Here is a 12071-nt window from a genome sequence, read left to right as displayed (position 1 = left end):
GACGATGTCGTCCACTGGCCCGCGGCCAGCCCCGGATTCAGGTCGCTGCCGCCAGAACGCCGCCTCAGCCACCGGAGCACCATCTCAGCCCTGCACCGGGCCGCCCACACGGCAGCGTCTCAGCCCCCACGGAAGCGCCTTCCAGCCGGGACCCAGGCCGCCCTCACGGGAGCACCTTCCAGCCGGGAGCCGGTCCATCAACACGGGAGCCCTTCCAGCCGGTAGCCTCTGTGATCAAGGCTGATCATCCAAATCAGTATCCCGTACCTGCCTTCTCTCCATACCCCCCTGACCCCCTTACGCCACAAGGGCCACATCTAACTCCCTCTTAAATATAGCCACGAAGGCGGCAGAGAATTCCAGAGATTCCACCTCTCTCTCTAAATATGGCTGGCTCTACCCCCTCTTAAACGGAGATCCTTGTTCTGGACTTCCCCAACATCAGAAACAGGTTCCTGCAGTCCGCCCCTTAAGAATTTTGTAAGTACGCCATTTTATCCGACAGCCTCAGCTCAGAATTTGTCGGGGGAAGTAGATTTTAATGGGGCTCATGGTACTCGGCAAAAAGTTTGCGCCTTGATCTCGGCAGTTACTCGTCGCGAGTTCCCCTTCAATGTAGGCAGAGATGAAATGCAGAGGAGAGCCCTGTGTGTGGGCAGAACTTGGAAGTGATTGCCCACCCCCCCCCTGTCCCACAGGGGGCGATCAACACCACCTAATCCAACCCAAGGAATCCTCTCCCCGATGGGCTAAACAAAAAAACCCACAGCCCGAGTTGCAAAGAACAATTCGTACCTTGCACACCATCAGCGTCTGCCCCTAGGCGGAGTTGGAGCGGGGCTGGGCTGGAGCTGCTGTGTTCTCTGCGATCCCGCCACTTGGGCCGGGGGTCGCTGCCCGTTGGCTGACGTCATCCGGCCACCCCCCTGGACTGGAGCTGAGACTGGGAACTGTACCTGCCTTCCCCCTCTCTGCAACTGCAAACCCCCCACTCTCCTGCAAGGGCGGTACAGTTTAGGATAGCAAGGGCCGGAGACATCTAACTCCCGCTCCCCGATGGGCCCCTACGACGAACCGATAGCGCCCCGTCATCGAACCCATGTTCCTCTGTAGTTGGAGCGGGGCTGGGCTGGGCTGCTGTTGGCTGTGGGTCTCTGGGTTCTCCTGCTTGCTGTGGGCGGTCCTGACGTCTCCGGTGAGACTGACCTGCTGGCTGCCATCGCCGAGAAAGACGGTGCAAAGCCCCCACGCCGGTGCAATGAGGTGGGAGCTGGAGAAGGGATGGGGCACACACACTGATGGCGGTCTTGCACTCATTGGCGGAGGGGGAGAGGGAGTTTCGGGAATCTCGGTCCTAAAAGATTTCTGAAGGGAGCGACAATCTGCTGCTCCTGCACGCTGACTTAAAAAGTTCCCACCAAGACCACGATACACTGTGTATCGTGACTTGCCCCAACTTTTTAACTCAGCGGGCAGGTAGCAGCAGATTGTCAATTATTAACCCTCCCGCGCAGTATACCCTCACCTTCTCTTTTATGAATGGGGATTTAGTTCCCCTTTCTTCGAGGACCGACCGGAGGTTCCGCTGTCACCTCTGCGGGCCGCCCTCGGTGAACGTTTTCAAGGACCTTTCTTCAAGGACCGAAAAAAATGTCGCTATTCGGAGGTTTTCGTTATTTGGATCGTCGGATAAAAGGTTGTGCACCTGTATTGGAAATTCAGGTAGCATAAATGCAGAGAAGAGAGTATTTGTGCTTTTGGTGAATCTCCTTTCAGAAATGGAATGGGGTTGAGACAAAACGAGTTTAAAGATGCAGAAAGTGCAAATGAGGGTTGTTGTGGTCAAAGAGCAAAATGGAAAGATCATTTGCAGGATGAGAATTTAGGAAGGGTTTATGGTGCAAAGAAAGTGTTGATGCCATCAAATTGGCTGAACAAACCATACATTTAAGACTCGCTGCAAACCAAGACATGAAAGAAAATTATTTTAATATTGCACAGTACTGAATAAAGATTGAACATTCATTTTCACACTTTGATGTGAACAATACTATATATAGTAATCTATCAAGCTGTAAACAAAGGAAACTAATTATTGCTTTACACACCATTAACTTCTCACATAGGCCTACATTTTTCAAGTTATGACAGGGAATAGCTTAACCCTACCATTATTATTACCAATGTTGTCAAAAATAGAAAAGTCCACCTAAATAACGTATTAAAAAAACTCCTATTTTGACCTACTCATTAACCCTCCAAAAAAAAACATTCCTACTAGTTGTTTCCAGATCTGATAACTGTCCTGTTACAGTTATAATTTATTTAATTAACATGCTGTTTTTCAGTGGCTGCAATTTAGAACCAGCAACCATGCTGTGGAAATAATGCATTTGATCCTTGCTCTCCCTCTCCCCCCCCCTCCCCCTCACCCTCCTCTCCCCCTCCCCCTCCCCCTCCCCCTCCACCCCCCCCCCACCCCTCCCTCCCTCCCTCTCCCCCCCTCCCCCTCCCCCCCCCCCCCCCTCCTCCCCCTCTCCCTCCCCTCCCCTCCCCCTCCCCTCTCCCTCCCCTCTCCCTCTCCCTCTCCCTCTCCCTCTCCCTCTCCCCCCTCTCCCTCTCCCTCTCCCCTCCCTCTCTCTCCCCTCTCCCTCTCTTATCCAGTTCCCATGACCATCTGGGAAGTGTGTAGGTGTTGGGCAATTCAGAATCGACTTTGACTACAGTGCCGCTGCTGAAGGCTTGCAAAAACTGGAGCCTGCACAGTGGAGGTAGCATAATTTGTGGGAAGGCACTAGAGATCTGTCACTGGATCCAATGGGACTAGTCCTGGGCAAGAATTGATATTGGGAGAGACGACTGCAGTGGGCATTTGAACATTAATTGTGAAAGCTTTTTGTATGGTTTCAGGGATGAGCCGAAGCTTCATTTCCCAATGGCTCTTACAGCAGGGACTAGATATGAGTGAGCCCAAGAAGCGGACGCTGTACAAATGGTACCTTCTGGAGAAGACGAGTCCAGGTATTGGATAATTCCCGTTTTAGTTAGCACTCAAAATAATTTTAAAACTTTTATGTGAACTGGTGTCTAGATGTGATTTGAGAGTTAAGGTATCAAATGAATCAAGAGTATTTAATGGTCATATGTTTACCGAACAATGAAATTCATACTTGCTGCACTAATAACAGAAATAAATATGCAATAATCAATAATACAACTAATTTATAATTAATAATATTAGATAACCAGGCCAACCAAATCAAAATCCAAAGTAAATCATAGTTGCTGAAGTAGTGGTTAGTGTTCAACAACCTGATAGTTGACAGGCAGAAGCAGTTCTTGAACCTGGAGGTTTTTCAGGCTTGTGTACCTTCTTCCCAATGGTAATGATGAGATGAGATGAGATTGTGGTCACGGTGGTGTGTGTCTATTGTAATATTAGTTGCTTTTTTGAGGCAGCATCTCCTGTAGATCCCTTCGATGATGGAAGGTTCAGTACTTGTGATGAACTAGACAACGTCTACCATTTTCTGCAGTCTCCTTAGTTCCAGAGCACCAAACAAGGCCTTGATACAACCAATCAATATTGTACACTGAAGAAGTTTGATACAGTATTTGATGACATACCAAAACCTCTCAAAGTGTTGCTGAACTTTCCTTATGATTGAACCAAGGGCCCAGGATAGATTTCAGAGATATACCTGCCCAGGACATTGAAGTTGTTGACTCTCTCCACTGTCATCCCACTGACGATGATGGATTCATGGCAGGCTTGGCTGGCCCGCCGCTTCTATATGATGAAGGATTCGCCTGTTGGCCTGGCTCGCCCCCCGTGGACTCCGAATTGGCCCCGAGCTACCGGCATCGACAGGAACCACGCCGCTGAGATTAAGGGGGGACCAAGAGCGAGGTGGACTGCCGAGAACAATGAGGGGACCCTGCGGGGGTGGGGCGTAGACAGGACTGTTCAGTATGGTTGTAACTTTGCCAGTGCTAAAACGTGGTTACACTTGTGTACTGCCTAGGTTGTATGCAAAACAAAGCATTTCACTATACCTAGGTGCATGTGACAATAAGTATCATTCATTTATTCATGCCCCCCACAAAGTCAATAATCGGCTCTTTTGGTCTTGCTAAATTGAGAACAAAATTTTTATCCTGGCTGCATGCAATCAAATTATCTTCTCCTGTATATCATTCTCGTTTCACCTTTACCCGTTATTCATCCAACAATGGTGTGATTGAAATACAATGGACATTTGAATGCAGAATGAATTGACTATTGATGGTACTAAGAGCAGTACAGATTTCTGACACGGCTACAGTTCCCGATGGTAAACACAATCACACATCAGGATGGAAATGTAACTATAGTTTAGCTGTTCGTATTTTATTGCCACTGTTCATTATGGTGGGACTGAGATGACAGGACTAAGGCAGGCTGTACGGAAAACCACGAAGACCAGGAGAAAAGGCAATTTTTACCTAGATTTGTAACCAGGTAACAAGGAACTTGCATTCTAGAACTGTGTATGGTTTGCAAGATATGAGACTGAGGGAGAGGAAGTGTTCTAATTGTGATGCCAGGGAGTGTGAGAGTTGGGGCTGGAAATGTTTAATGGGAAGAAGTTGGTCTTAAGCCCAAAACAAGGTGGTAGTAATGTTTCAAATGTTGCTCTAGTGAGGGTCAATTCAATACTTTTATGCAGAAGAAATATAAATGTCATGATTATTTGAAGCTATCTTCAAACTTGCAACCAGTCAGAAGGTGAGAATTGCTGCTGGCAAATGAAACAGAAATAACCCTCCTCCAACAAAAAACAGAATGTGAGAGGAACTCAGCGGGTCAATCAGCATCTGTGTAAGTTGCTGTTTTGGGTCAAGATACTACACTGGGACTGAGGGAACTGGCAAAATTCCCAGTGTGTAGCAGTTCGAAAGGCGCTGAGACAGGGACTGATGGGTGATTAGTGGAACCAAACAGGGGAGGAAATAAGGCATGGGTGGGTTGGGGGGTGGGATAGATGAGCAAAGGGAGAAAATAACTAGGTGAACAGATGAGTGGGTGTGGGAGGAGAACTTGGAACTCAGGAGAACAAATTCCCATCCCATGTGTTCCACTCCCACACACTCTCCACCCGAAACATCAACGTACACCGTTTGCCTCTATAGATGTTACGATCCATGGAGTTCTTCCAGCATTCGGTTTCTTTGCTCTAGATTCCAGCAACTGCTGTCTCTTTTGTCTTCATAACCTTCCTCTTTGGATCATACATTATGATCATTAAGTGGCTGTCTTTTATTTTTGGAGGAGCTACCTTAAACATGAGACCTGCCTCTTCCACCACAGAAGACCTGGAGTGGAAGCAGTCGGCACCAGCCAACGTCACCACACCAGGGAACTTCCGACTCCGCAGGGGTAGTCGCTTCACCTGGCGCAAGGAATGTCTCACTGTGATGGAAAGGTACCTGCTTAAAGCACACACCTCCCCCCCCCCCCCTCCCCTGCCCCTTCCACCTGAGCTCTTTGCATTCTTTCTTGTAGCTGTTCTTTGAAGATGTTGCATTAATGCACATCCATGGAAGTGTACTTTGCAGTGAGGTGGAGATTGGATATCGAAAGATGAATCCAAGTCATTAGACTTGCCCAATTTCTGTAAAGAGCTCGAATTCTGCTGTCAGGTGCTTCTGTAGGCTGAGTGGGCCAAGGATTTAGTCAGGAGAAATGCAGAAACTGTCTGCCTGCAATGTACAAATCTAAAAAATAGCCTTCAAGGGAGATGCAGCAGTTCCGCTTGGCCTAAAACCTGAACGAATGGGCCACAATATCAGGATGGAATGTTATCCGCTTAGATTAGTTGCTGTTTAGTACCAAGTAAAGTCAAGACTGCGATTATTGGGTATTATGGGAAATGATGGCTATGAGAAGGAGAGTGTAATTGACCTTGAGCCGTGATATTCAATGGCATGGTGGGAGGTTGAGGGGCCTTATTTTTCTTTTTGTGCTATGATATAACATAGAGGCTTTTATTAGAGCCATAGATTTATACAGCATGCACATGAGCTCTTCACCCCAGCTCGTCCATACCATTCAAGCTGTATATCCATCCCCCATCCTGCCATTCCTCATGCTGGGCCCATATCCCTCTTCTTTTCTATGTGTACACCTGTCCAAATGTCTTTTAAATGTTCCATTGTATCTCTCTCAACTACTTCTGGCAGCTTGATTCATAAACCCATCACCCTCAGTGTGAAGGAGTGCACCTTAGGTTGTTATTAAAGTTTTCCCTTGCCACCTTAAACCTATGTACTGTAGTTCTTACACTACAATAAATAAAGCCCCACCCTGCCTTATCTTTCCCGCTTACTCTCGAGTCCTGGCAAAATCCTCGTAAATCATCTTTGCACTCTTTCGACTTGAATGGCCTATTTCATGGCAGGATGATCAAATTTGAACATAATAGGCCCAGGACAGAAAGGTTGGATTCGGAATGGGAGGGGGAGTTGAAGTACTGAGCCACCGGGCGCCTCCGCTCAGTTCGCAATAACCAACCTGATCTCCCGGTGGCTCAGCACTTCAACTCCCCTCCCCATTCCAAATCCGACCTTTCTGTCCTGGGCCTCCTCCATGGCCAGAGTGAGGCCCACTGCAAATTGGAGGAACAGCACCTCATATTTCCCTTGGAGAGTTGACACCCCAGCGGTTATAACATTGGCTTCTCCAATTTCAGGTAGTACTTGCTTTCTCCCTCCTTCCCCTCCCATTCCCAGCTCACCCACAGCCTACTGTCTACGCCTCTTCCTTTCTTTTTCCTGCCCCCCCCCCCGACATCAGTCTGAAGAAAGGTCACCTATTCCTTCGCTCCATAGATGCTGCCTCACCCACTGAGTTTCTCCAGCATTTTTGTCTACCTTCATCCTTGTCTTATGTTGATTCACGTGCCTCAGCCAGGATCCTACAATTTCTTCACTAACTGTCCAGTGTAGTTGGATATGTCTGATCAAGTCCTGCCAATTTATCTAGTTTTATGCATTTTAGGACATTCAACATCTCAACTGTAATATGAAGATCCAAACTGTCTAGTCATCACGAACAAAAAAAAATCACACGTGGTTTCTGAGTGGCCCTATTCTATGTACAATTACCCTTTTTGCTTTAATATATTATAAAATAATATATGGATTCTCCTTAATTTTATCTGTCAGTGCTATCTTTTTTTTGCCTTTTTCTCAGTTATGCTCCTTAATCCCCTGTGCTCTTGTGATGTTCCCCTTCAGAATCTTGCAAGGAGCCAGACTGGCCACAGTGAATGCAATACGTGCAACGTAGGTTATGAAAGCCAGGAATGTCAATTAATTTTCAAGCTCTTCCCACATTTAATCTGCAAATTTAAATTCACAATGATGTAATTGATTACTTACAGCCAATTGGTTTAGTTTTCCATTCTATCTGTTGCATTTATAAAATTTGTAACCTGTTTCTTAATTGCAGTTACTTCAATGAAAACCAGTACCCTGATGAAGCCAAGAGAGAGGAGATTTCAAATGCCTGCAATGCAGTCATCCAGAAGCCAGGTAAAGAGTTGTGTTCAAAAGATAAAACATTTATACCTTAGAAATAGAAATTGGCATGGCTTAACAGGTAGCATTCTTGGCCCACTGTCAGAAGGTTGCAGGTCCATATGCTCAGGGCTCACTTTAGAGACAAAGTAATGTCCAGGTGCAGGCAGTGTCCTTCTGATGTGTTAAATAGAAGTCCTGTCTGTCTATTCACATGAAAATTAACAATCCCAAAACAATATTGCAAAGAAGGGCCTGCTACAGTGCCCTCCATAATGTTTGGGACAAAGACCCGTCATTTATTTATTTGCCTCTACTACACAATATGAGATTTGTAATACAAAATAAATCACATGTGGTTAAAGTGCACATTGTCAGATTTTATTAAAGGGTGTTTTTATACATTTTGATTTCACCATGTAGAAATTACAGCTGTGTTTATACATAGTCCCCCCCCATTTCAGGGCACCATAATGTTTGGGACACAGCAATGTCATGTAAATGTAAGTAGTCATGTTAAATATTTTGTTGCATATCCTTTGCATGCAATGATTGCTTGAAGTCTGCGATTCATGGACATCACCAGTTGCTGGGTGTCTTCTCTGGTGATGCTCTGCCAGGCCTGTAGTGCAGACAGCTTTAGCTTATATTTGTTTAAGGGGCTAATCCCCTTCAGTTTTCTCTTCAGCATATAAAATGCATGCCCAAAATGGGTTCAGATCGGGTGATTGACTTGGCCACTAAAGAATTGACAATTTTTTAGCTTTGAAAAGCTCCTTTGTGGCTTTAGCAGTATGTTTGGGATCATTGTCTTGCTGTAGAATGAACCGCCGGCCAATGAGTTTTGGGGCATTTGTTTGGACTTGAACAGATAGGACGTGTCTATACACTTCAAAATTCATTATGCTACTACCATCAGCAGTTGTATCATCAATGAAGATAAGTGAGCCAGTACCATCAGCAGCCATACATGCCCAGGCCATAACACCCCCACCACTGTGTTTCACAGATGAGGTGGTATGTTTTGGATCTTGTGCAGTTCCTTCTTCCTCCATACTTTGCTCTTGCCATCACTCTGATATGTTAATCTTTGTCTCATCTGTTCACAAGACCTTTTTCCAGAACTGTGGTTGCTCTTGGCAAACTGTAACCTAGCCATCCTATTTTTGTGGCTAACCAGTGGTTTGCATCTTGCAGTGTAGCCTCTGTATTTCTGTTCATGGTGTCTACTGTGGACAGTGGTCATTGACAAATCCACACCTGACTCCTGAAGAGTGTTTCTGATCTGTCGGACAGTTGTTTGCGTTGTTTTCTTTATAACAGAGAGAATTCTTCTGTTATCAGCTGTGAAGGTCTTCCTTGGCCTGCCAGTCCCTTTGCTATTAGTAAGCTCACCAGTGTTCTCTTTCTTCTTAATGATGTTCCAAACAGTTGATTTTGATAAGCCTAAGGTTTGGCTGATGTATCGAACAGTTTTATTCTTGTTTCTGTCTCATAATGGCTTTTTTGACTTTCATTGGCACAACTTTGGTCCTCATGTTGATAAACAGCAATAAAAGTTTCCAAAGGTGATGGAAAGACTGGAGGAAAGACTAGGTGCTGAGAGCTCTCTTCTACCTGCATTAAGGAGGCAATTAAACACACCTGAGCAATTACAAACACCAGTGAAGCCATGTGTCCCAAACATTATGGTGCCTGAAATGGGGGTACTATGTATGAACACAGCTATAATTTCTACATGATGAAACCAAAATGTATCAAACCTGACAATGTGCACTTTAACCACATGTGATTCTTTCTATTACAAATCTCATTGTGGAGTACAGAGGCAAATAAATAAATGATGGGTCTTTGTCCCAAATATTATGGAGGGCACTGCACTTCCCCATGAAATAATGTATGCACCTCAGTGGCTGTAAAATAGTTGAGGATATCCTAAGGCCACAAAAGATACTAATGCACACCCGTCTTTAATCTATCAATAACACCGGGTCCATGCAAAGACATTGGCATCGGAGACGATGGATTTATGTGGAGAATTCACTTTTTTTGGTACCCAACCACTCCATTATTGAATTACTATACTTGCCCACTTAAGTGCTGGCATTGCATTGGGTTCTCAGTGCCCAGAGAAAAAAACAGACAAGTTTTTTTCACCTGTTGGTTGATGCTGAAGAGAGATAATCAGGGCGATTGATATTAATGAGTAGCTGTTTGTCAGGAAACCACGGCACAGCACAACAGTTAAGCTAAGTATTATTTGAACTTACAAGGTGATTTAATATTACATAGTTATGCAACGCAACATAAACAGTGGATTTGACTTACAGTTTATGGTATTTCAGCTGATTATTGTAAATTGCACAACTTTCATTGTCGATTTGCTATTTGTCAAATTTTGGCTTTATTTACTCAAATTTGTGAAAGTTTTGAACTTTGAAATTTTATTATACAGTTATATAGTTATTGTGATGTGAACTCTTATTGAGTCCACATCACAAGATTAGAGATTGTTCAACCAGAGCTGAACACACTTCTCGGCATCTGCATACAATTGCTTCTTACGCTTCTTGTGCATGGTGGTGGAACGATTGGTAGAAACAGGGCCACAACGTGAACACTCTCATAAGCATGATGCATGTTGTGCAGTGGTACCATTGAGCAGTGCCATTCTGGTCATGCCCGCCTACCCTCTGTGACTCCTGTACTGAGACTCAGAAGTAATGCACTTGTTATTGTTGTTGTTGTAGGCAGGAAGCTGACAGATTCTGAACGTGTGACTGCCTTGAAAGTCTACAACTGGTTTGCCAATCGAAGGAAGGAGATCAAGAGGAGAGCAAATATTGGTAATGTTGCTGGAAACAGTATGGCTTAATGAATGAGCTCCTTGCAATGAACTATCTTTGCATGCAACTGATGGTTGATATGATGCAGAATGATATACAATGTGCTTCCAGGTATAAGGCACACAATACAAGTAGATAGATTTGGAAAGAAGGCATATGGTATGCTTGCCATCACGGGTCAGGGCATTGACTATAAGAGTCAGGAAGCAACTTTATAAATCTTTGATTAGGCTGCTTTTGGGGTATTATGTATATTTTGGTCCTATTATAGGAAGGATATGGAAGCTTTTGAGAGGGTACAGGAGAGGTATACCACACTGCTGCCAAGATTAGAGAGCATCAGCTACAAGTGGTTGGCAAACTTGGTTTGGTTTTTCTGAGTGTCGGAGGCAGAGCGTCAACCTGATACAAGTGTATAAAATTATAGATAAGGTGGACAGTCAGAGCCTTTCTTCCTGGGTGGAAATGTTAAAGACGAGAGGGCATAGCTTTGACGTGAAAGGGGCAAAGTCCCCTTAGAATCTTTTAAATACCAAGGAAGTCAAGTCTCTTGATAGGACAACTAAAGAATGAGTCTGGTGAAAATCATTTGGACTGCTTTCAATCAACCTTATTCCTTGCCCCATCTCCTTACGCTCATTTCCTATCCCTCAGTCCCATACTTCCCTTTCATCTCCCGCTTTCCCCTCCCCCCCCTTATCCCCTTTCATCATTATCCCTTCCTCCCAAGTTACTTTCCACTCCTTGTCGTTCCTTATCTGACACCCCTTAGTCTCCTGTTTACCTGTAGCCTTTGCCACTCGCCCTCCCTCAAATGTTTCATCCTACCACTTGCCACACCTTGCTTATTACCACCGCTTTTCCAGCTTTCTTCCCCTACACCACTCAGTCTTAGGTATCCCAACCCGAAACATAATTTGTCCATTCCCTCCACAGATGCTGCCTGACTCGCTGAGTACCTCCAGCATTTTGATTTTTGCACACACTAATTGGTAGAAAATGGCGTGGTCACTGGCCACATGCCTCAGTGCATATCTTAAGAAAGATATGACTGTGGGGAGAAGCCCTGGCAGTGATTGTAGCCAGTGCATGCATATCAATAGCCTGCATGCTTTGTGAGGATTGGGAGAAGGAGGAAAGGGTATTTGACTCGCCATCCTTTTCGCTGTGGCTGTTGTCTTATTTTCAATCAGGTGTTTGACCTCTCCTGTCATATACATGTAGCTGGTAATTTTGGGCTACCAAGAAGCTGTTCTGGCTTCTAAGCACGTTGCTGTTTTGTGTAGTGATATTTTCTTATGGAAATTTTGCTTTTTCAAAGAAGCAGCAATCCTAGAAACCCATGGTATTGATGTACAGAGCCCAGGTGGACATTCCAATAGCGACGATATCGATGGAAGTGATTTCATGGAGCAGGTAGAGGTTGTTACTTGTATTCTGTTAGCTTGTCGAGAGTTTGGGTATTTTTTCAGCTTTCTGCACTCTTTCCTTAAATAATCTTCTCATCACACTAAGATCTTGACGTACAGGGGCGCAGCTTCTGCTAACCCTGTTGTATCTCACACGACAAGAACCTGCAGTGGGCTCCTTTATCAAAGAAACTGCATAAAACAGAATAGTACAGCACAAGAACAGGCCCTTTGGCCCACAATGTCTGGGTCATAC

At 45.0% G+C, this 12071-nt stretch overlaps 1 protein-coding gene across 16 annotated transcripts in view; it reads left to right on the top strand.

Moving 5' to 3' along the window:
* The window catches only part of hmbox1a (homeobox containing 1a), a 71192-nt gene that overhangs the window by 40118 nt on the left and 19003 nt on the right, over positions 1–12071 (top strand). For 5 of the 16 annotated variants that reach the window (XM_055639225.1, XM_055639227.1, XM_055639217.1 and 2 more), the window contains exons 5-9: positions 2911–3021; positions 5312–5465; positions 7493–7575; positions 10311–10406; positions 11734–11822. In XM_055639225.1, the coding sequence (XP_055495200.1) occupies positions 2911–3021; positions 5312–5465; positions 7493–7575; positions 10311–10406; positions 11734–11822 (533 nt within the window). Of the gene's footprint in view, positions 1–2910; positions 3022–5311; positions 5466–7492; positions 7576–10310; positions 10407–11727; positions 11823–12071 lie in introns of all 16 variants that reach the window. The other 11 variants (XM_055639222.1, XM_055639226.1, XM_055639216.1 and 8 more) reach the window with 3 other exon arrangements.

This window comes from Leucoraja erinacea, chromosome 8 (genome assembly GCF_028641065.1).
Source record: "Leucoraja erinacea ecotype New England chromosome 8, Leri_hhj_1, whole genome shotgun sequence".
In the NCBI taxonomy this organism is placed as follows: domain Eukaryota; kingdom Metazoa; phylum Chordata; class Chondrichthyes; order Rajiformes; family Rajidae; genus Leucoraja; species Leucoraja erinaceus.
This window is presented reverse-complemented; position numbering and strand designations above follow the sequence as displayed.